Genomic DNA, 24492 nt, shown 5'->3' on the forward strand with positions numbered 1-24492 from the left:
TTCCCAGCTACGTCATCGCACTCTTCAGCATGGCAGCCGGGAGGAACCAGGCTCAGCCCTGCCTCGAACACACCAGCCATGTGCTAGTCGCATCTGTGTCCCCCTTTCACTTTCCCTCAGATTCACCTTTCTCTTGCCCTTGCCACGGCCAAGTTCACCATCTTCCTCTTCTTCCACTCCCCACTGCCTGTGGGTCATCTTACGCAGACCTTCTACAACCTCCCAAACCTCACTTTCATCATAAATAATCTTCTCAAGAACTGCCCATGATTCCCTATTGTTTCAGATCAAACTTTAGAATTCAGTAATAAAAACCCTTCTTAAGAATAATAAATAGGGTTCTGGGGCGCCTGGGTGGCTCTGTCGGTTGAGCACCCAGCTCTTGATTTCAGCTCAGGTAGCTCATCATCTCAGGGTCATGGCATCGAGCCCCGCGTCAGGCTCCACACTAAGAGCCCAGAGCCTGCTTGGGATCCTCTTTCTCCCTCTCTTTCTGCCCCTCCCCCACTCACTCTCATCCTTTCTCTGTCTTCTCAAAATAAGTAAATAAAACACTTAAATTAAAAAACGTTGAAAAGAATAACAAATAGGGTTCTGTGGTTAAATAAACTAGTGAAATATTCACAAATGATAACTATTCTTTAAAGAACAGGGGCGCCTGGGTGGCCCAGTCGGTTAAGCGTCTGACTTCGGCTCAGGTCATGATCTCACGGTCCGTGAGTTCGAGCCCCGCATCAGGGTCTGTGCTGACAGCTCAGAGCCTGGAGCCTGTTTCGGATTCTGCGTCTCCCTCTCTCTCTGACCCTCCCCCATTCATGCTCTGTCTCTCTCTGTCTCAAAAATAAATAAACATTAAAAAAAAAAAATTAAAAAAAAAATAAAGAACAGTGTACTTTGGTGTATTAAATGCTCTGAGAAGTCCTGCAGTAAAGCAAACATACTTCAAATTTGTTTACTCTACGGTTTCCATATTTATTTGAACACATAACATCATTTTTTAAGTAACGTCCATCAACATCACATGGATCGAGCGTTCTAAGAACACTTTGGGAAATGCCGTTGTAACGTCTGCTTTTGAAAAACCAACACAAACATCTTTCTCTAGGGCTTTGCTTTTCTTTTCTTTTTTTTTTTTTTTTTGATCTACAAAAATCCTGTTTGGTCCTATAGTTTCACTTTTGCAAGACCTTTTACTGCCTCCTTTGCCCTCGGTTAATAACACACGACAAGGAGGAGAATGAAGATGATTGCAGCTAACGTTTTCACAAGACGTCCGCCTCTACGCTTCGTAAGCACCGGGTAAGCAGCTGGGGCATAACAGCTCCAGAACCCTTCCAGGCCTCAAATTATCCCACCACAGTGCAAAGCAAAAAGGGACAGTGCAAAGCAAAAAGGGACAGCGCAAAGCAAAAAAGGGACGGGAAGGGAGTGGTTCTCCTCGCCCTGGGGTGGTTCACCTTCAACCTTTGGCCCCTGTCCGTCTGCATTTGTGCACTTAAGAGGCATCTCAGCAAATGAACTTAGATTTTGATTGTTTTTTTTTTTTTTTCAATCTGGAAAACCAACTACGGATCAGAGAGTTTTACCCACCGGGGAAGTTTCTCCACTGGGATTCTGGCATCCTGAGCTTCAGGTTCTGGAGCCCTGGAGTAAGTGATGTTAGTAAAGAAACAATGACATTGGTATAATCAAAGAACAGAGAGAAAACATAACGCGAGTCCATATATTCGCCTGGCGGTATACAGCTCCCAAACTCATAGTTAATACAAGCTGACTTAGAAGGGTACTGGAAGGGGGCTCCTGGGTGGCTCGGTCGGTTAAGCGTCCGACTTCGGCTCAGGTCATGATCTCACGGGCCGTGAGTTCGAGCCCCACGTCAGGCTCTGTGCTGACAGCTCAGAGCCTGGAGCCTGTTTCAGATTCTGTGTCTCCCTCTCTCTCTGACCCTCCCCCGTTCATGCTCTGTCTCTGTCTCAAAAATAAATAAACGTTAAAAAAAAAAAAGAGAGAGAGAAAACAAAGTACACTCATTCCGTAGGGCAGTGTCATTACCCTTTTCCCAATAAAGCTGGACAAATGGGACTCTTGTAATTCTCCGCCACAACTCCACAAGAGGTACATCGGGTTTTAAATAAGCTACCTGAAAAACACAAGTTAAACAAGACCGTTATTTAGCATAATTAGAAGGAATTGTCTCCATGTCTAAAGGGGTACAACAGAATTTAGTTTTTATTCGTTCATTTCAACAAATGGGCCTGCCCTAGGTGTCAAGGGAAATCCGAAGGCACGCAGTTCTACTGAGCCACGGACATCTGCCTCCTGGATTTTGTAATCTGGAAGGGAGACAGACAGATAAAATGACTTATGGCATGATTAAGGAGCTCTCAAATGATCCTGATGTTGAGGCGGACTTGAAGGTGGTCAGTAAGGTACATGAAGCCAGTGTAAACCCAAGGGCGTGGTTTACTTGGTACATGACTGACGAAGGCTCAAAACGTTGGATGTATTGGCAAAATCCTACCGTCGACTCAACAAATTTTGAGTCTTTCTACAAAAGCAGCTCAGTAAATACATAAGCAACTAACAAATGAAGCAAATTGTTAAAACTAGCAACCCATTTATTGAGCTAAAGCAACGACGGTGACCACGATTCACTAAATGTTCACCACGCACCAGAGTGGACGTCCACTGCTCCATTCTGTCCAGTATTCCTTCCTCGGGGAGCCATCTCTCCTCTATCCCCTGAGTGGGTGGAGCTGTCAATCCCATCCCCAAATACAAGCTTAGGCTCACGCCCCCGACTGGTCCAATCACGGTACCGTAATCCTCTGGCAGTGGCCTTCGGTCACAGGGAGGTATGTGACCCAAGCAAGGTGCCCAGAGCGGCCCACAGCTCCCTTCACTGGCCTGGCGCACGGAGGCAGACTGCATGCACGGGAAGAAGTGAGGTTTTATTCAAAGAGTCAACAAAGCTGGGGTGGGGGGCAGAGCAAGAAGAGACTGTTGCTCACGACATCAGCTCCAACCCAGGACTCCCAGGTTCTGTGAGACAACATCCCTACTTTGTCAATTTCGGCAAGGCCACTCTCCCCCACGTTAGTATCTCTGAAATCGCATGTGTCCTATGACCACTACCCGGCGAGAGGACAGATGTGAGGCGGCCGTCAGAGCCTGAGCTGGCACACCTGTTATAGGAGAACAATGATGGCTGAAACGTGTGGGGACATGGCTGTTATTCCCCAGGGACTGCTGGGGCAAGGGCCAGCCCTGGATGTTTCAGCCCACAAACCACCAAAGGGCCATTTGGGGGAAGAAAAGAGTTCGGGTTGTTGTCTAGTACATTCCCCCCGACACCTGTTGGTGTCGATCCAGGAAGGCCCAATATCAGACTTCCAGGATGTGTGTCAGCAGCTTGGAGGGGAACCCGGAGACGAGCGGGGAGCAGCCTTTTAGGAAATGCGTGGAAAACACGCCTGGAAAACACTGACGCCTTGGAGTCATTCAGAAGTGATTCGAAAGAGTCGGAACGTGAGAAGTATCTTAACCACTTTATTTCACTCATTTTCATATGTGCATTTTTATATTTCACTGTTTTTTATATGTGCAAGGGTGATACAGTTTCTAAAAATCTGTGTCTATGTAAGTTTTAGTAGGCCATTTCGGTAAGTGCAAAATAACAATGCTCAGGGATAATAAAATATGATGGCTTAGGCAGACTATTTCCTTTGCGAGGGTCACACTGAAAACACGATACATGTTAAAAATTGGTGGCATCTTTAGTTTGATGAAAGAAGGGGCTTTCTTTTTTTTACCTAAATCAGAATTTTTTTTGAATGTTTATTTTTTTTTTTTTTTTTTTTTTTTTTTTTTTTTTTTTTTTTTTTACCAGGGGAAAGCGCGAACGTAGTCCCCCACTACCACAAATTATGCAGTCGAGTTTCCCACATTTGGGGAAATCGCAGGGGTCAGCACATCCGGAGTGCAATGGATAAGCCTCGCCCTGGGAAAACCACCTTCGTGATCATGGTATCTCCCCTGCCAGGTAAGTATTGAATGTTTATTTTTGAGAGAGAGAGAGAGAGAGAGAGGCAGAGAGAGAGAGAGAGAAAGAGACAGAGTGCGAGCAGGGAAGGGGCAGAGAGAGAGGGAGACCCAGAATCCGAAGCAGGCTCCGGGCTCTGAGCTGTCAGCACAGAGCCCAACGCGGGGCTTGAACTCACGAACCGTGAGAACCTGAGCCGAAGTTGGCTGCTCAACCAACTGAGGCACCCAGGCGCACCTGTTTTTACCTAAATTAGAAGAGAGTTCTTATCGCTTGCAACCCCGTAAGCCCCAACTAATAATATGTACATATTGTCTTATTTAATCCTTAAACAACCAAGACAGGTGTTAACACCCCCATGTGACACATTTATACATGGCAAGAGACACCGCCTGCATTCTGATAGCGTAAAGAAACGAGAGGAGCCACATGGACAGTGGCCCAGACCCAGCAGGAGAAGGTGCCAACAAGACACTGGGTCAGTAGGTGGCTGACTATGGCTAGGGCACGAAAGAGGGACGGGACCCAAGTGAACAGTGCTCGGTTTCCGTTATCCCAGGCAAAAATAGGCAACTTCACTGCATACCCAAGGAAACCAGCCACATTCCCCCCTGGGTCACCACTGCTGGAAATTCCACAATTAGCAATGCGTTGCTTGGGATGGAAGTTTTGTAGACTCTTAAATACAAACGCCCTTGGGATTATGCTCTTGTATGAATGAAATGTGAAACTGTACGAGTTTACGAGATTTTTGGTGAGCTCAAAGGAGGGAGAGGATTAAAGAGGACGGGAGGGAGACGGTGTCATCGAGGGCAGAGGGAAGCCAGCGGGACGTAAGACAAACTCCACAGGTGTCACAAACCTGGCAGGCTTGGTCACTGATCTGTTGAGAGCTGGGCAGAGGCTCAGCCTCAGGGGACAGGCCAGCTGGGGAGGAGGGGCAAGGAAACGGCCACCCCCAGGAATGCCAGAGTCTTCCCAGGTGGCTCCTGCCAAAGCCGTAAGTTGTTCGATGGCCCACACTTCCCGCCAGCCTCCCTGGGCACTCGCGTCTCTGCCGTGTGACCCGCACACCAGACGCCTGGGTGTCCTGTCAAAGTGCAGACTGTGGTTCGGTGGGTCCAGGTGGGAAATGGCAGGACACGTGTTTTGAAGTCTGGTTCCCCTCCCCACGCGAGGGCGCCTCACCGTGGATTTCCAGAAGGTTCTTGGTGCCAGCCTTGCGGTGCAGCTCATCGATGTTTTGAGTGATGACCACAAGCCGGCGGCCCTGCCCACGCAGCCGGGCCTCACATTCAGCGATGGCGAGGTGCCCGGGGTTCGGTTCCTTGCTCCGCATCACCTCCCGCCGGTAGTGGTAGAACTCCCACACCAGGGATGGGTTTCGTGCAAAGGCCTGAGGGGTGGCCAGGTCCTGGGGGTGAGACAGGAGACACGAGTCAGAGAAGGGAGGGTGCACTAAGGCTCTGGAACGTGGAGGCAGGTGGCTTCCGGGGGGAGCGAGCTGGAACACATCCGCCCTAGGCCCACGCGGTGTGGCGGACGGGGCACAGGGGCCTGGGCACCAGCCTCCGTCCTAATCCTGGGACCAACAAGGGACCTTGGAGAAACTGCTTTTCATTTCCCCACTCACAAGGCAGGGATAATGCAACCTGTCCCATTTTCCACTCGAGTAAGTTATGACCAGGAAGTAAAGCAATAATGTGGAAGAAAGTAATTCAGGTTGAATCTGCTTTTTTCATGGAGTCCCAAAACATATGAGGTCCCTTTCATTGATGCAGGAAAAAAAGTGAAATACAAAATGCCCGATTGATCATGACCACAGTTGACAAACTCAGTTTTTTATAACTATAATTATGGCTCCGCACACACACACACAACTACACACAGAAAGAACAGGGGCGCCTCGGGGGCTCAGTTGGTCAAGCATCTGATGCTTGGTTTCGGCTCGGGTCACCATCTCATGATCGCAGGTTCATGAGCTCGAGCCCTGCATAGGGCTCTGGGCTGACAATGCGGGGCCTGCTTGGGATTCTCTCCTTCTCTCTCTTCCTCCCTCATTCTCCCACTCTCACTCTCAAAATAAATAAACTTCAAAAAAAAAAAAACAGTGCACATATTAACAGAATATATAAAAATATATTTTTAAAGTACGATCCCTCTTCTAGGAGAGAAAAGTCTCATCTACCGTGAAAGAGAGAAGGGTAGTCGTTGTCTGGGGCTGCGAGCCTATGAGAAAAGGGCAAAAGGGAGCCTCTGGCAATGACCGAAACATTCTAGATCTTCATTGCGGTGGTGGTGGTGTTCTGCCTTTCGTTTTACCTACGAAGGTCACTCTTCCACCTGCTAACAGTGTCAGCCTTCACTTGGGGAGTGAATGGGGAACAAACATCTACGCCGTGGATCATCGACATCCACCCTGTACTTCCCCACAAACCCTGAGCTGTTTTGACACTTCTGACTATCCTCTCCTCTCAAAGCACCCCCCGAGACCCTCCGAGCCCCCCCACCCCCTGCCTCTCGGCTTCAGCGGCTGCTTTCTGAGCCTCCTCTTTCTTCCGGGACCCTAATGGCCCTCTGCCCTCCTTCCCCGACTCCTTCATCCTTAAGGCAACGATCCCCACAGCTACAGCCACAGGCTCACCTGGAGGGCAGCAGAGAGGCGACAGAACATCCTGAACATCTGCCAGCCGGGGGCATGTGATAGGGCAGGAAAGGCAGATTCATCAGCCCTTCATTTAACAAGAAACTACCTACGAAATGTGGAATTCGTGCACTGAAATAACTATGCACGATGGCCTCCATTCACCCAACTCAAGCACTCACGTGTGCCAGAGTTCCGGGAGCTGGGGATAGAGCAATGCGTAAAACAGACGGGGGTGCCTGGGGGGCTCAGTCGGTTCAGCGTCTGATTTCAGCTCAGGTCATGATCTCAAGTTTGAGCCCCCTGCGTTGGGCTCTCTGCTGTCAGCGGGGAGCCTGCTTCAGAGCCTCTGTCTCCACCCACCACCGCCCCCCCCCCTTGTGTTCTCTAGCTCTCTGCCCCTCCCCCACTCACACTCTCCCTCTCTCTCTCAAAAAAAAAAAATAGATAAATAAACATTAAAAAAAAAAAAAAAAAGGGCAGACAAAACTTCCTGCACTCCAAAACTTGGGATTTCCTGAGCCAGGGGGAGAGCAGGAGGCTGACTGCAAAAGGCCTGAAGTTATATTCCGGGCCCATGATCATGGTCATGGCTACGCTACGGGGCACACTTGTCAAAACTCATTAAATGGCACACTTTCAAACTGGTGAATTTTATTGTACGTACAGTTGACCCTTGAACAACGTGGGGGTAAAGGGCAGCGACCTCTGTGCAGTAAAAAATCTTGCGTATAACTTTTGATTCCCCCAAACTTAACTACTAACAGCCTACTGTTGACTGGAAGCCTTACTGATAAAATAAACAGGCAATTAACACACATTCTGCATGTTATGTGTATTGCATAATGTATTCTTACAAGAAGGTATGCTAGAAAAAAGAAAATGCTATTAAGAAAATCCTAAGGGAGAGCAAATACATTTACAGTACTGTACGTATCGATACCCAAAGTACATTGTCCATTCACAGCGTGAATCATCTGTCAGTATCTACATCAATATTCTTATATATGATACAAAACACTGTAGATGCTCTACGTATTACTAACGGTAGACCTCAAAAAATAAAAGAGGGGCACTGGGGCGGCTCAGTTGGTTAAGGCATCAGACTCTTGATCTGAGCTCAGGTCATGATCTCATGGTCCTGAGATCGAGCCCCACACTGGGCTCCATGCTGGGCGTGAAGCCTGCTTAAGATTCTCTCCCCTTCCCTTGCTCGTGCACACACACTCTCTCTCTCTCTCTCTCAAAATGAATAAACATTAAAAAACACGTAAAAGGCAATGTGAAAAGTTCGTATTTATTCACGCATAACACAATTCATATGTCAGTAATGAAGCAGCAGCAACGACTGAAATGGATACGATCGCTCCGCGGTAGCTAGCCCATACGCTGGGTGAGTGGTTATAACATCTTTACGGCATACGGTATCACAATCATATTCATAACACAGTGTTAGAAACACTTAACTTTAAAAAAAAAAAACCACTTGTGGGGCACCTGGGTGGCTCAGTCGGTTAAGCGGCCGACTTCAGCTCAGGTCATGATCTCACGGCCCATGAGTTCGAGCCCCACGTCAGGCTCTGTGCTGATGGCTCGGAGCCCGGAGCCTGCTTCCGATTCCGTGTCTCCCTCTCTCTCTGCCCCTCCCCTGTTCATGCTCTGTCTCTCTCTGTCTCAAAGATAAACAAATGTTAAAAAAAAATTAAAAAAAAAACCCACTTGCCTGTGGTGATAGGTTGATACACGGTTTCTCAAATTGTAAGAGACGCTCACTGTAGTGTACCGTAATTCTTCGAAAGCAGCGTTCGAGAACCGTGAGAAAGCTAACACCTTAGGAACCTCATGTTAACTATCACTCACTTTATGCCTACGTACGGGTGGGCGATGCGCTTCCATGCAAGTGAACACAGGATGGCGTACACGATGAATTCTTGGGTGATAACGGGGATGACACAAGACACCTCCTATGGTCTGAGCCCTACGGTTATGAGGTTCCCACACGAAGACACACGCATGCACGACGGGCCGGCTTATCAACTGTGTGGCGCGACGATTATTTATTATTCACTAAGTGGAAGCGGGTCATCATAAAGTCTCCCTCCTCATTGCCTTCCCGTTGAGAAGGCCGGGGCGGGGGAGGAGGACGGCGGGGGGGGGGGGGGGGGGTCTTGCTGTCCCAGCGGCATCAGGGGAGGGAGCGGTGGGGGAGGTGGAAGGGGAGGCTGGAGAGGCAGGCACACTGGGTGTGACTTCACAGAAATACATCGCAATCTCTGCCCAACTTTTTTGCCTTTTCATTTCTCTCAAAATGGTCCCGTACAGAAGCAATTCTTCCTCCACCATTTGCTTTCGGGACAGCGCCCAAGTCCGTCTCGTAAAAGAAGTCAAGGGGCGCCTGGGTAGCTCAGCTGGTAGAGCGTCCAACTCGCGCTCTCAGCTCGGGTCATGGTCTCATGGTTGGCGAGTTCAAGTCCCACGTCCGGATCATCGGAACGCTTTTGCCAGACTGTCTAACATCGGTTTGCCTCCTGCGCTGCTTCTGCATCTTTGTCCTCGTTGTCTGGCACTGGTTCCGAGGCTCTCACCTCCATCACGTCGACTCCTGTGGGTGCCTCTGGCGTTGTGTCTTTAGCGCTCGAATTTCTCCAAGATCCCGATCTTAAAACCCTTCGCCTCCCTCCCGCCCCTCCGCCATTTTTGCCAGACCCATGATCCTTCTCATGGTTTCCCCGACGGGCTGCGTGATAAATCCCAAGAAGTCACACACGACGTCCGGACTTTTCTCCAACAGGAATTTATTGTTTCGGGCGTGGTGGCTCTCGCGGCTTTTTTCTGTAACGACGATGGCACCTTCTGGTGAAATCCTTCCAGACTTCTGTGACGCTCTCTGTTGGGGTTCCCTTCCACAGCGTTGACAATCCTTTCCATAGGACACTGTGTGTCGTGAGCATTAAAGGTCCTTCTGACCCCTGATCTAGAGGCTAAATTAGAGACGCTGTGTTTGGAGGTGAGGAGATCAGTTTGAAGCCTTCGGTGTTGGACTCACAGGGTTCTGGGACGGGGTACCGTCTGAAATCAAAGATACTTCATCAGGGACCCACCCAGAAAAAGGATTCTTGGTGTCCAGGCCTTCTTCTTGTACAAGATAAAGACAGGAAAATATTTATATTCTCCCTTCAGAACTTGGGGGTTAGCGGCTCTCTAGAGAAGGGCTGTCTGATCAGAAACCCGACTGCGTTTGTACAAAACCATAGAGTTAGCTTATCCCTTCTGGCCTTAAATCCTGGTGATCACTTCTCTTTCTTACTAGTAAATGTTTTTTGTAGCATTTTTTCCCCTAGAATAGGGCACTTTCGTCTATGTTAAAAACCTGTTTGGGCAGACATCCTTTCTCCTCAATGATTCTCTTAACGGCATCCGGGAACTTGTCTGCTGCCTCTTGGTTGACAGAAGCTGCTTCCGTTAATTTATTTTTGAGGGAGAGACAGAATGTGAGCGGGGAGGGGCAGAGAGAGAGGGAGACAGAATCCAAAGCAGGCTCCAGTCTCTGAGCTGTCAGCAAAGAGCCTGACGCAGGGCTCGAACTCACGAACCCTAAGATCATGACGTAGGCCCAAGGTGGACACTCAACTGAGCCACCCAGGTACCCCGACCTTGGCATTTTTTAAAGCCAAACCTCTTTCTGAGGTTATCAAACCATCTCCTGCACTAAAGTCTCCAGCTTTAGGTCCTTTGCTTTCTTTGTGCTCTAAGTTGTCATAGAATGATGTCACTTTCTCCCGAATCAGCTTAGTCCACAGGTATGCCTTTCTTACAGCAATCCTGAAACCGTATAGAAGCTGCGTTTTCTTTTCTTTTTTTTTTTTAATGTTTATTTATTTATTTTTGAGAGCGAGCGAGCAAGCACGAGCGGGTGAGGGGCAAACAGAGGGGGAGAGAGAGAGCGAATCCGGAGCAGGCTTCGCACTGTCAGCGTGGAACCCGATGGTGGGGCTCAAACCCACAAACTGTGAGATCATGAGCTAGCTGAGATCAAGAGTCAGATGCTTAACTGACTGAGCCACCCAGGCGCCCTAAAGCTGCATTTTCCTTTTTTTTTTTTTTTTTTTTTTTTTTTTTTTTAAATTTTTAACACTTTATTTATTTTTGAGACAGGGAGAGACAGAGCATGAACAGGGGAGGGTCAGAGAGAGGGAGACACAGAATCTGAAACAGGCTCCAGGCTCTCAGCCGTCAGCACAGAGCCCGACGCGGGGCTCGAACTCACGAACCGTGAGATCATGACCTGAGCCGAAGTCGGCCACTTAACCGACTGAGCCACCCAGGCGCCCTAAAGCTGCATTTTCCATATGAGATACAAACATATTTCATCCAAAGTGCAAGGTTTTTGCACCTGCTGGTATAGCTACAGCAATGGCTTCATGAATTTCCTTTTATTTTTTCTTTTCTTTAAAAATTTTTTAATGTTTTATTTATTTTTATTTTTGGGACAGAGAGAGACAGAGCATGAACGGGGGAGGGGCAGAGAGAGAGGGAGACACAGAATCGGAAACAGGCTCCAGGCTCCGAGCCGTCAGCCCAGAGCCCGACGCGGGGCTCGAACTCACGGACCGCGAGATCGTCCTGGCTGAAGTCGGACGCTTAACCGACTGCGCCACCCAGGCGCCCCTAATGTTTTATTTATTTTTGATACAGGGAGAGACAGAGCATGAGTGGGGGAGGGGCAGTGAGTGAGAGAGAGAGAGAGAGAGAGAGAGAGAGAGAGAGAGAGAGAATCCCAAGCAGGCTCCGTGCCGTCAGTGCAGAGCCCAACAGGGGGCTCGAATCCACGAACTGTGAGATCGTGACTTGAGCCAAAATCAAGAGTTGATCACTTAACCAACTGGGCCACCCAGACATCCTGTGTCACACCATATTTTAAGCAGATACTCGCAACATGTGAGCTCATGGCAACAGCCACAGGAGGTGGCTACGAAATCACTACAGAGGTACCGTGTGCACTGTAGTTTTACGTAGTTATGATTTAACACTGTATCTTCACATGTGTTTACATTGCTCTAGACTACGAATGGCACCATATAGGCTCTGCATTTGCGTGCCTAAGTTCTGGTAAATTTTTCTTTTTGCAATAAATTTGAATGGTAGTAAATGATAAAAGACAGACTGGTATTCACATGTATTTTATGCATTCACGACATGCCTAACTTTGTCTTAGATTTTTAGAAATGTCTAGGTTACGGGGCTCATGTGAGAATTTTTTCAAACTGTCGCAAATCTCTAAAAAGTTTTACGCTACGTATAAAAAAAAACCCGCACGTAGGTGGATCTGCATAGTTCAAACCTGTGTGGTTTGAGGGTCATCTGTATATTACACCATAACACAAGTCTGTTTTTAAAAAATTATTTTTTAATGTTTATTTATTTTTGAGACAGAGAGAGCACGAATGGGGGAGGGTCAGAGAGAGAGGGAGACACAGAATTGGAAGCAGGCTCCAGGCTCTGAGCTGTCAGCACAGTGCCTGACGCGGGGCTCGAACTCACGGACCGTGAGATCATGACCTGAGCCGAAATCAGACGCTTAACCGACTGAGCCACCCAGGCGCCCCAATACAAGTCTGTTTTTAAAAAGTCCGTGCCCATAGAGTTTCCATTCTAATGGCCTTCGTATAAAGTTTTTTTTTTTTTTTAATGTTTTTATTTATTTTCGAGACAGAGAGAGATAGAGCATGAACGGTGAAGGGGAAGAGAGAGAGGGAGACACAGAATCGGAAGCAGGCTCCAGGCTCCGAGCCATCAGCTCGGAGCCCAACACGGGGCTCGAACTCACGGACCACGAGATCGTGACCTGAGCTGAAGTCGGACGCTTAACCGACTGAGCCACCCAGGCGCCCCCGTATAAAGTTTTTAAACGTCGAGCCCTAAGCCTTCAAAACTGCAACTTTGGTTTCAAACATGAAAGTTCACAGGAACTTTAAAAATTTGTAATACTTGGGGTGCCTGGGTGGCTCAGTCAGTTAAGCAGCTGACTCTTGGTTTCAGCTCAAGTCATGATCTCACAGCTTGTGAGTTCTAGCCGCACGTTGGGTTATGAACGGACAGTGTGGAGCCTGCTTTGGATTCTCTCTCTCCCCTTCTTTCCTTGCCCCTCCCCCACTCGTGCTGCCTTTGTCCCTCTCAAAATAAATAAATACACTTAAGAACTGTGTTAATACTTAATTTCAAGATCTATAGAAAAGTAATGAGCTATGCTTAGCACGACTTTTCTGATTCCACTTTAAGTTCGAGAAGAAATCGAAATTGTTACACGAATAAATGCGATCTGTACATATCTAGAAAGTAAGGAAAGTGGCTGCTTTGCTTATGCCTGAGACCCTAATCATACAGACTTTGTGTTGAGGCCAAAACGAATAAGGACAAGAGTCATGGTCAATTTCAAATCTTTTTTCCCTCTGGGCCAGGCATCAGGCTCTGAGTCAAACCGTGCTTCCTTCAGTAGAACCTCTCGGTATTCTGGAAACATCACTCACCTGAGCTTGCCATGTTCTCCAATAGCCCCCAGCTCCTCTGAAGGTCGGAACCCCACTTTCAGCACTAACGCCAGCCCCTGAAATGACGACTACGTGCTTTGCTTTTGCAAAAAACTTCCGAAAATCAGCCATACCTAAAGAAAGCATAAAATCTTTATAAATCCACCATACCATTTGGACATTTATATTCTGTATCAATCGTTCGTATTTTGACTTGACCTTGCATGAAATTATATTTTAGGATACCCAAATAAAAATCATTCCGATGCCACGAAGATGCCACCCGTGTGGCCTGATGTGAGACCGTATAGCGTCTTAAGAAAGAAGCAGGAACGGGGAGCCTGGGTGGCTCAGCCGGTTGAGTGTCCGACTCTTGATTTTGGCTCAGGGCAGGATCTCATGGGTTCGTGGGTTCTAGCCCTGCATCAGGCTCTGCATTGTCTGCTCGGATTCTCTCTCTCCTTCTCTCTCTCTCTCTCTGCCCCTCCCCCACAGGCATGCTCTGTCTCTCTCCAAGTAGATAAACTTAAGGAGAAAAAAAACAAAGAAGTAGGGGCTTCAGGCACATGACACTGGCTTCCAATCTCAGCTCTGCCTCCCATCCATCCGCCTGTGACATCCGATGCAAACAAGTGGCCTCTGCGGCCCTAGCTCTTTGATGTGCACAGTACTGCCTTCCCCAGAGCAGGCTCTCGCAGGGGTTTTTAGCAGCTAATGGATGGGACGCATCCTCCTTCCTAACAGTAAAAACAAGCTAGTGTAGGAGGGTTCACCTCAGGCCCACTGGACCCTAGAGTCTTCCCTTCCTCCCCAGATCCCCTTCCCTTTGGGGATCTTGCTAATTGCAGCGTCCCCTCGGCATCATTACAAGCTGAGGGTGAGGCTCCCTCCCCTGTGAACAGATGCTCAGCTCCAAACCTGGACCCCGTTCTTTACAACTCAAGCAACAGCTGGATCTTTCAGCAAGACATCACCAGGGACTTGGGGTCACAAAAAGCAGGTGAACCCGGAGCATAACCGGAGAGCAGGTCACAGACTACGGCTGGCTCGCTGTCTGGGATGGGGGGCCTTGTTCTGCACCTCCAGGCCTTCTCCCTCTCCAGCTCTGACCAACAGAGGCAGCAGCAACCGTCCTTCAGTGAGGGCGCACCACGCCCCAGGCTCCGCACCAAGCACTGTGAGTGGACCACCAGGGAGAGTCCGCCTTGCAATAAATGTCCTCGTCCCTGGTTAAGAGTGACTTGGTGATGCCATTGAGTGGTGCTGGGGCCCCCGGAGGCCGGGCCCAAGCGGTGCAGAGCTGAGCACAAGCTGCCAGGAGAAGAGAAACTCCCGCTTCTGCCCTCCCGCTGGAGGAGCAAAGGCCGGGCCAACACTGCTTGTGGCCCCTTGACACCGACGTCTTCTGGAAGTGGCTAACCTGGGCTCCTGCTCTGCAGATTCTGGCAAAAGCGCAAACGAGTTCTTCAGCGGATGCAGACAGAAGGTTTTCTGGTCTCCTGCTGGAGGCAGTGGTGACCAAGGTTGACCCCTGGACGGGATGAGCATCCCCTGAGAGATGGCGCCCATGACAGGAGGATGGGAGAAAGGAGAAAGGATAGCAGGATGGGGGTGGAGAGACAATGAACTCAGACATGAAAGGAATGTGACTTCCTTCTGTGCCCCAGGCTGGGAAGACGGATCCTGCTGGTTTCTCATACATCCATGACGCCTCCCTTAAAAGCCCAGAGTCACCTCCACGCCTGGCCCAGGGTGGGAATCTCAATAAAGACCCAACCTGCCCTCCCCGTCCCTTTGTCTCCGGCTGCTGGTAAGAATGCACAGGGAGTGAAAACAGACTCTCAGAAGCAAAGCCGCAGAGGCTCACTACTCCCTCTCCTACCGCATTCCTGAAGCTTCTCTGGGACCACGTTTGTGGCAGCACAAATCTCAAAGCACTGAGATGGTACTGGCACGCTGTTCCTGGGGTGCAACCAGCCCAACCACCATTTGCCAACCACACCAAAGCTCAGCCCACGCGCACGTCCCTTTCGGAGATAGACCACTGTGAGAAACGAGGCCCACGAAAGCTGACCAACCAGGAGAAAAGGAACCCCGTCTGGGTAGATTCGGCTTTGCAGTCCGATCTAATCTCCTGTCCGATGGACGAATGGATAAAGAAGATGCTTCATAAGAAAACGGGCAAGTATTTTACTTGGGGCTATTTGTGCGACTCCTGGGCTCAAACCCTACAAAGATCCTCAAGGACTTCAAAGTTCACCCATAAAACTTTCTCCAGCTCTAAGAGTCTTTTTCACCTGAAATGTAAACTCTTGTCACCCCACTGATGAAAAGATCCCAGGTCCAAGTGACTGCTTTAAAAGGTCCCACTTGAAAAGCAATGTCTAGAAACAAAAAGGGCAACTTAGGTTTGGTTCTTGGAAACCAGGATGTAAGATATAATACGTTAACGTGGTGCGAAATCCTAAAAGAAGAAAAAGGAAGAGGAGAAAAGAAAAGAAAAGAGAAGAGAAGAGAAGAGAAAAGGAAAGGAAAGGAAAGGAAAGGAAAGAGAAGAGAAGAGAAGAGAAGAGAAGAGAAGAGAAGAGAAGAAAAGAAAAGAAAAGAAAAGAAAAGAAAAGAAAAGAAAAGAAGACAAGAAAAGAACATTTCCTAACACAGCAGGACACTTTGCACTTCCAAACCCAGACGGCCCGCTCTGGGCAGAAGCCAGGCACAACCGTGGGTCTCACTACAGCCTCTAGCAGCCTCCCCTGTTCTCCACAGCCAGGAGCACCAAGGGATTGGGTTCTTTTTATTTCTGAGGGTGGGCAAAACAGAAGCAGGGGCCGTTATGTCTGAGCACACTTGCAGGATTAGAAAAATCCAGAAGTTGAAAATGAGGCCAAAAGAGGTCAGCTTGGCCTTTCAATGCCACCCTGAATTCAGCACTCTTGAACAGGCTCATCCAAGGTCCTTTTAGTATATAAATCTGTTAGACTCTATACTCCCTGCAGACTAAGGGCCCCAGGTAGAGATACAAATCCTACCTCGGGGCGCCTGGGTGGCTCACTTGGTTAAGTGTCCAACTCTTGATTTCAACTCAGGCCATGATCTCACAGTTCATGAGATGGAGCCCCACATCAGGCTTGGTGCTGCCATCACGGAGCCTGCCTGTAACTCTCTCTCTCTCTCTCTCTCTCTCTCTCTCTCTCTGTCTGCCCCTCCCCAGCTTGCTCTCTCTCTCAAAATAAATAAGTAAACTTAAAAAAAAGTCGTTATCAAGGGGTGCCTGGGTGGCTGAGTCGGTTGAGTGTCCGACTTCTGCTCAGGTCATGATCTCATGGTCCGTGGGTTTGAGCCCTGCATCAGGCTCTGTGCTGACAGCTGGGAGCCTGGAGCCTGCTTGGGATTCTGTGTCTCCCTCTCTCTCTGCCCCTCCCCCACTCCCACTCTCCCTCTCTCTCTCTCTCAAAAATACACATTAAAAAAAAAATTTTTTTTTAATCTATCTCTGAAGTAGAAAATCTACTCCACATTACCCTGTAGGACAGTCTCCTGCTTTCCCCTCCTGCTGAGAGGTGAGGATTTTAAAGTACAAATCAGGGCGCCCGGGTGGCTCAGTTAGTTGAGCATACGACTTCAGCTCAAGTCACGATCTCACAGTTTGTGGGTTTGAGCCCCACGTCGGGCTTTGCGCTGACAGCTGGGAGCCTGCTTAGGATTCTCTCTGTCTCTCTCTCTCTGCCTCTCCCCTCCCCTCTCTCTCAAAAATAAACATTTAAAAAAAATTTAAATGCACATCTTATGTGAGAAGCTTGAATGCAAACATTCTGGGAGAAGCAATAAAATGTCTTCAATGGGCTTGCACTTGACCTACTAGGAGATGATCCCAGATCCTGACCTGCAGGGGGCTTGCCTGAGGGCAGGAGGGCAGTGTGGCTTTCTCTAAAATCTTGCCCAGCACCCACTCCACTACAGACATTACCCCCTCAAAGTGTAGGAACGTTCAGGTACTTTAAATTCCACCAGAGATAAAGGAGTGGCAGGCTGAGAAAGACCTACTTGAACTTGGTCGAGCCATCGTCGGGCAAATCCGGGTTCTGGTGGAGACTGGAGACTTCAGTCCACTATACAGCCAGGAGAGTAATCGACAGGGGACAATCTGAAGAGGTTGCATCAGGTTTTCTTTGTAGTCCTAACTCCAGAGATGGGCTTCAGAAAAAAAACACAGACACAAACAGAAACAGTCAACTTCTATTTCTACACGTGTATATAAAAGTAAGAAGGCCCTTGACAAAAATCATTAGTAACAGATCTTGAGGGCAATGCATCCTCTAAAGCAACGGTTTTCAGTCTGTGTTTTCAAGCTGTTCCAGGTGCCCTGGAGCAGTGGTTCTCAAAGACAGGTCCCCAGACCAGCAGCAGCACCTGAGATCTTACTAGAAATTGCAAAGTCAGGGGCTCCACCGCAGATCCACTGATTCAGAAACTTTGCAGGTGGGGCCCCCGTCTGTCTCCAGGTGATTCTGATAAATGTTCAGGTTTGAGAACCGCTGCCCTAGAGGCTTGGGAAGGGGTAAGATGTGAGAATTCATTCAGAAAACAAGTTCTTCTGCTTTTTAAAACGTATGAAAACGTAAGAAAAAGGTGTGTCTTCTCAACTTTGGGTCAAAAGACAGTTTCTACGAGAAGGTAAACTCTAACTGAGAACAGAACGAGGCAGGGAAGACACATACTATGACAACGAATGGGATCAAGATGACATCAGGTCAAAGGAACTTGTGACTTAAAGCACAGTTAGTAGATTCTTATCCATCCCCGAGGAAACGTATAAAAGGGAAACAGACACAGAGAAAGAATATTTAGATCAATGACATCAAAAGGGTAGTTGGCAGGGCTGACTTCTATCTAGAGGGCAAACTGTTGGATAGACTCAGAATGAAAAAGTCTGTAGATCCAGAAAATAGAAAAAGAACACATTCACCAAAACTTCATAATCCCTTTGGAAGACAACCTATCAAGATTACAGGCGCTGGGAAGGCAAGCTGGTGCAGCCACTCTGGAAAACAGTCTGGAGGTTCCTCAAAAAACTAAAACCTTACAACCCAGCAACTGCACTACTAGGCATTTCTCCACGGGATACAGGTGTGCTGTTTCGATTTGCCCGACGATGGCTCGACCAAGTTCAAGTGCACCCCGATGTTTATAGCAGCACTATCAACAACAGCCAATGGAAAGAGCCCGAATGTCCAATGGATGAATGGATAAAGAAGACGTGGTATATAGATACAATGGAGTATCACTCGGCAATCAGAAAGAATGAAATCTTGCCATTTGCAACTACGTGGATGGAACTGGAGGGTATTATGCTAAGCGAAATCAGTCAGTCAGAGAAAGACAAAAATCATATGACTTCACTCACATGAGGACTTTAAGAGACAAAACAGATGAACGTAAGGGAAGGGAAACAAAAATAATATAAAAACAGGGAGGGGGACAAAGCATAAGAGACTCATAAATATGGAGAACCAAGAGGGTTACTGGAGGGGGTGTAGGAGGGGGTATGGGCTAAATGGGTAAAGGGCACTAAGGAATCTACTCCTGAAATCATGGTTGCACTATATGCTAACTAATTTGGATGTAAATTTTAAAAAATAAAAAATAAAATTAAAAAAAAAAAAGATTACAAGTGCATTTTTCCCTTTGCCCTAGCAATCCCAAGTGAGGAAATTTGTAAAACAGGGAGACTTGCCCACATCCAAAATGATGAATCTGTAGGTTGTTCTTTAGATCAGTTTGACTAACAGCAAGAGACTGGGAACAACCTAACTGTCCACCTATGGGGGACGAGTTCAGTAAACACAATGGCACAGTCACAACATGCAGCTTGACAAAAAAGAAGGTACGTATGATTCTACCAATATGACATTTTGGAAGGGACAAAACCATGGGGACAGAAAGTATGTCATGCTCACCTGAGCAGGGAGGCGTGAATACACAAAGGGGCACGGGGGGATTTTGGGGGGTGATGGAATTGTCCTACAAGTTGATTATGGTGGCGGTTATGATTGTTGTCTGTCAAAACCCACAGAACACTACAGGAAAAAAGGGTTCATTTTCCTGTATGTGAACTATAAAATAGTTTAAAAATAAAAGTAATGGGTATAGGGTTTCAGTTTTGTAAGATAAAGAGAGTTCTGGGGGCGCCTGGGTGGCGCAGTCGGTTAAGCGTCCGACTTCAGCCAGGTCACGATCTCGCGGTCCGTGAGTTCGAGCCCCGCGTCAGGCTCTGGGCTGATGGCTCAGAGCCTGGAGCCTGTTTCCGATTCTGTGTCTCCCTCTCTCTCTGCCCCTCCCCCGTTCATGCTCTGTCTCTGTCTGTCCCAAAAATAAATAAAAAACATTAAAAAAAAAAAAAAATTAAAAAAAAAAAAAAAAAAAAAAAAAGAGAGTTCTGGAGATTGGTTATGTAACAACGCGAATGTACTTACTGAACACTGTTGAACTGTACCCTTAAAAATGGCCAAGATGCTAAGTGTTATGTTATGTGTCGTTTCCTACAATTTTTTTTTTTTTTAAAAAATGGGGGCGCCTGGGGGGCCCAGTCGGCTGAACGTCCGACTTCAGCTCAGGTCATGATCTCACAGTCTGAGAGTTTGAGCCCCACGTCAGGCTCTGTGCTGACAGCTCGAAGCCTGGAGCCTGCTTCGGATTCTGCGTCTCCCTCTCTCTCTCTGCTCCTCCCCTGCTCATGCTTGGTCTCTCTGTGTCTCAAAAATAAATTAAAACATTTAAAAAAATTTAAAAAACACACAAATGAACCAAGTGATCACATGTGATTTGCTGGCTGATTCAGTATTTAGAAGCAGACAGCTCCCTGACTTCAGAGTGAGGGCCGATATCAGCTGAGCAGAGGATGTTCGGAGAGGTTAAAAATAAATGTCTGGAAGATGAGGCTCAAAACTCTGTTAGTGCCAAATCAGACTATTTAATTCCACAACTCACTCCGGTATGCAGATGTCCCATGTTAATAAATAAATAAAGACACTGTCTCTAACCTTTTTTTTTTTTTTTTTTTTTTTTTTTTAACGTAAGCACCATACCCAATGTGGGGCTTGAATTCACAACCCGGGTTCAACAGTTGGATGCTCTACCGACTGACCCAACCAGATGCCCCAAGACAGCCTCCCTAACCTGGAGAGACGTCTCCAGAATATAAATACTGTTTTGTAAGAGAAAGGGGATAGGAGGTACCAGAGTGCTACGGGACCACAGTACTCGTTGGCATTTGCGTTAAAAACGTGGAAGAATTCCCAACTAGTAAGTGAAAAGAGTTGGAGGTGGGGTGGGAAATAGGATGTCTGGAGACACGAGGGGAAGCAGGGATCCACCATACTTGCCTCTGTATGTTGTTTACGGTGCGAGTAAAACACACCTGTAGCTGGGCAGGTTGCGGGGAGAGAGAAACACCATGGAGACCTACAGGGTGTCTCAGTAACAGCCTTCGAAAGGATTTATTACAGGATCGAGGCGTGTGTTAGGAAGGTCAAGCAGGGTTCACGGAAGCGGGACCGCGTTCTGGACTGGATGCGGTCAGAGAACACGATGCCTTGGTTATTTTAGTGCATCTTACCGAAAAGGGGCAATGAGGAAAAAGGGGCTGGCACCACGACTGGTCAAGAAGCTGCAGTCCCTCGTATCAGCCAGGGCAGGAGAATGTTTTGTCATTTTTGTGGCTTGGGAGACGTGCTTGTTTTTGTCTGGGTTCAGACCTAATCACTGAGCTGTCTTGTTTTCGTCCTGTTTCACCGCCGGTCACAGGGTGGCCTTGTGTGATGTCGGTGTTCTGGGAAATTATTTATGTTCAACAGCAGAACACCAGGGTCCATCACACGGTGCCAGGACAAAAACATGGAGGCAAACCCAACGTCCATCAGCTTACAAAGGGGGTAAAAACACTGTGGTTCGTCCATACGATGAAACACTCGCCTACTTCTTGTCAAAGACATGTAGCTAGCTTCTGAATAAACGGTCTTATTTTTTTTCTCAGACATGAAGGTAGGATTTTAAAAGTCACTAGGAATTTGAGGCGCCCGGGGGGGCTCAGTCGGTTAAACGTCCAACCGTGGGTTTCGGCTTGCTTCACGATTGGAGTCCTGTGTCGGGCGGGCTCTGTGCTGACCGTGGGGAGCTTGCTTGGGATTCTCTCTCTTTCTCAAAATAAATAAACATTGTTAAAAGTCATTAAGCATTGTAAAGAATTTAAGGAATTAAGATCCAAGCAACAGAGGCATCAACCTAACGCAGCTGGGAATACTGCTTTGTCCGTAGCTCTCTTGCACAAGGGTCTCAATGATGAGTCTTCTACTAAATAGCTATGAAATGAAAACAAATCTTTTTTTTCCCCCTATTTTTTCTTTAAAAAAAATGTCTATTCATTTTGAGAGAGAAAGAGAGAGCCCGAGTGAGCAGGGGAGGGTCGGAAGGGGAGAATCTTGATTTCTGCTCAGGTCATGATCCCAGAGTCCTGGGATCCAGTCCCGGGTTGAGTTCCACATGGGACGTGGAGCTTGCTTGGGATTTTCTCTCTCTCTCTCTCTCTCTCTCTAATAATAATCATCATAAAGTAGAAAAAAGTTTTACTTGATCATATTTCAATATTTCCAAAAATCACTAGTTTCTATTTTCTTTGCCCAGGAAATGCAATCAGAAAGTACTTCTTGGGAAGATAGCTTTAGTTCTTATGTGAATTATGCCAAATGTCACACACACACACACACACACACACATATATATGCATGTATACATACACTCAAGGACTATAATACAATTAAAATACTTTCTAAACATCTATATTCTTTGTATTGCAAATCTTTTATCGTACTAACTTATCAATTTGTTAGGAAAGTCTAAGTTTTCCTTTTTTTAAATGTTTATTTTGAGAGAGAGGGAGAGAGGGAGAGAACTAGCAGGCGAGGGACAGAGAAAGTGGGAGAGAGAATCCGAAGCTGATAGTGCAGAATGTGACATGGGGCTCGAACTCACAAACCGTGAGATCATGACCTGAGCCAAAATCAAGAGTCGGACGCTTAGCCAACTGAGCCATCCAGGCATCTCAGAATGCAAGTTTTTCATTGTCTATCTGAAGTAGTCAATCAGTGAGATAATTTCTGGTCTCACAAAACCCACTCCGCTTCCTGTTTTATTGGTGAACATCTCACATGATGTTTTTAATGAGTGTAGGAACCATTTTGCTAAGTTTTCCGTTAATTTAAAAGATGTTCTGCAAATCTTTCAGTGAATGTGCAGACTAGAGATTAAATACAGCAGTGCCACCTGAAATTTACTTCCCAGATTGGAAATGCTCAGAACATAAGACTATTTTCAAGATACTCCCACAAAGTATTTATTGGAAATATCTTCTGTGCCAACATTTATCTGCTTTTCGGGGGGGGGGGCTGGTCGGAGTGGTCTACCTTCTACAAGCTTACGACCCTGTTCAAGTGTAAAAGCAAATTCCTCTAAGCAGCACAGTCCACGGACGTGCTGAGTCGGAGAATGGAGAACTCCATTACTCTGCCTTTTATCTTCAGGGTGGGAGACAGACCACAGGGGAGAAAATAAACTAACTCATCAAACAGTCATTGGGAGCTTTCTGGGTGCAGGACTGGTTCCCCAAACACTGACATTCCTCTGGGTGAATGGCAGTTCCCTGTTTAACCAGACTTTTGAAATCACCTACTGAATTAGAAGAAAAGAACAACGTCTCTCTGTTCCCTGTGTATTTTTCAATGCTGAAAAATACTATAAATGAAAGGCTCCATCAGGAAGTCAAGAGAAAAACACTGATTTAAAATACGTAAGTATATTGCAAAGGAACTGCAAAAACTGACACAAATAATTTCTGAAACCCTAGGAGTTAAGTGCAATGTACCAGTCCCCACTAGCACACTTATTCCCTCACCCCTCTACCAATTGCTCTTGTCAAGGCCACCAGTGACTTCCATCCACCTTGCTAAACCCAATGGTCGTCCGGATCCTCCTACTTGGCCACGTCCAGCCTCTGACCCATTTGATCACTTCTACAGAAAACATTTGCTCCTTCTGGTTTCCAGGCACCACACTTTCCAGATTTTCCTCCTACCTCTCTGGGTCTCCCATCCGCCCCTCCAATGTCCAACAGGCGCTCCCACCTCACACAGCCCCGCCTGAGCTCCAGAACCTTCCCCATACCTTCTCCGCGCAAAGCCTTAAGGCATCGTCTCCTTGAACCTGACCTCTCCCTGTCACATCTCACACCCCAGTCTGGCCCAGGCCACCATCATCTGCGACCCGGGCTGCTGCGGTGGCCACACTGGCTCCACTCGGAGCCCCCCTGCGGCTCCCCCTACAGAGGGGGCCCGCCAGGCCCACCTGATCCGGCCGACTGACTTTGAACCTCGCTTCCTGCCCCCTCCCTCGTCTCTCGGGCGGCAGGTGCCAGCGTGCTGTGCCACCACCGGGCTCGGGGCTCCGCACGGGGCGCGGCCCCGCCCGGGGAGCCTCCTGGGGTCCTCCGGCAGAAGCGAGCTCCGCTCCCCTCCCCCTCGCCCTCCCACCCGTCGTGGGCCCCGGAAGAGGGGAGCGCGCATGCGCCCGCCGGCACCGCCCCCCGGCCCGCCTCGGCCGGCGGAGCTTCGAGTCCGCTCCGGTCGGTGCTGGGCTGGGACCCCCGGCGGGGAGCGGAGGACGGGCCGCCGAGCCCGCGGGCCGCGCGGAGACGTACCTGCCGGAGGCGGGAACGGCGGCGGCGGCGGCCCTGACGCAGGGGGCGGGCCGTGGAGGCCGCGGGGCGGGCCGGCCACCTGCCCCGCTGCAGCGGCCCCTGCCGGACACCCAGCCTGGCCGCGCTCGCGAACGGCGGGGGCCACCCCCGCTCCTGTGTGTCCGCCAGCGACGGTCGCTTTGCGCGACCGCGGAGCGGAGCCGGGGGCGGTGTCTTGCCGCGTCTTTGCGCGCTTCCCCGAGGTGTCGTGAATTACTACCTGCTTTCCTCCGGCCGGATCACACAACTTCCGGACAGAGCACTTCCAACACTGGAAAACGCAATCTCCAAAGATGGTTAGTCGGGTTTCCCGGCAGCGACCCCTGAGATCTTTACCTGGGTGTCCCAAGGGAACAGTTTGAGGGTCTCTAGGGCAGCGTGTCCCAGGTGGCTCCACGTGTCTGATTTCCCTTAAAATCGCTCAGGTTTCTTCCTTTTGATTCAGGCTGACCACCAGCACGAGCCTTCTTGCAGTAGAACTGCCTACGGGTGT

General features: G+C 48.4%; 1 protein-coding gene and 1 non-coding gene across 11 annotated transcripts in view; both read right to left on the reverse strand.

The window, feature by feature from the left end:
* The window catches only part of SIRT5 (sirtuin 5), a 41255-nt gene extending 16763 nt beyond the window's left edge, over positions 1 to 24492 (reverse strand). For 3 of the 10 annotated variants that reach the window (XM_058732967.1, XM_058732966.1, XM_058732959.1), the window contains exons 1-6: positions 23609 to 23745; positions 17258 to 17407; positions 13214 to 13347; positions 5231 to 5456; positions 2053 to 2140; positions 1591 to 1644 (exon numbers count right to left, since the gene is read on the reverse strand). In XM_058732967.1, coding sequence (XP_058588950.1) covers positions 1591 to 1644; positions 2053 to 2140; positions 5231 to 5456; positions 13214 to 13347; positions 17258 to 17372 — 617 coding nt within the window. In that variant the 5' untranslated portion in view covers positions 17373 to 17407; positions 23609 to 23745. Of the gene's footprint in view, positions 1 to 1590; positions 1645 to 2052; positions 2141 to 5230; positions 5457 to 8546; positions 9691 to 13213; positions 13348 to 17257; positions 17408 to 17635; positions 17761 to 17931; positions 18263 to 20595; positions 21339 to 23608; positions 23746 to 23960; positions 24076 to 24335 lie in introns of those variants that run through there. The other 7 variants (XM_058732963.1, XM_058732961.1, XM_058732962.1 and 4 more) reach the window with 7 other exon arrangements.
* On the reverse strand, positions 3887 to 4050 carry LOC131515634 (U1 spliceosomal RNA). Its single transcript, XR_009263686.1, has one exon. It is a non-coding gene; the product is annotated as a U1 spliceosomal RNA (small nuclear RNA).

Source organism: Neofelis nebulosa, chromosome 6 (assembly GCF_028018385.1).
Source record: "Neofelis nebulosa isolate mNeoNeb1 chromosome 6, mNeoNeb1.pri, whole genome shotgun sequence".
NCBI classification, from domain to species: domain Eukaryota; kingdom Metazoa; phylum Chordata; class Mammalia; order Carnivora; family Felidae; genus Neofelis; species Neofelis nebulosa.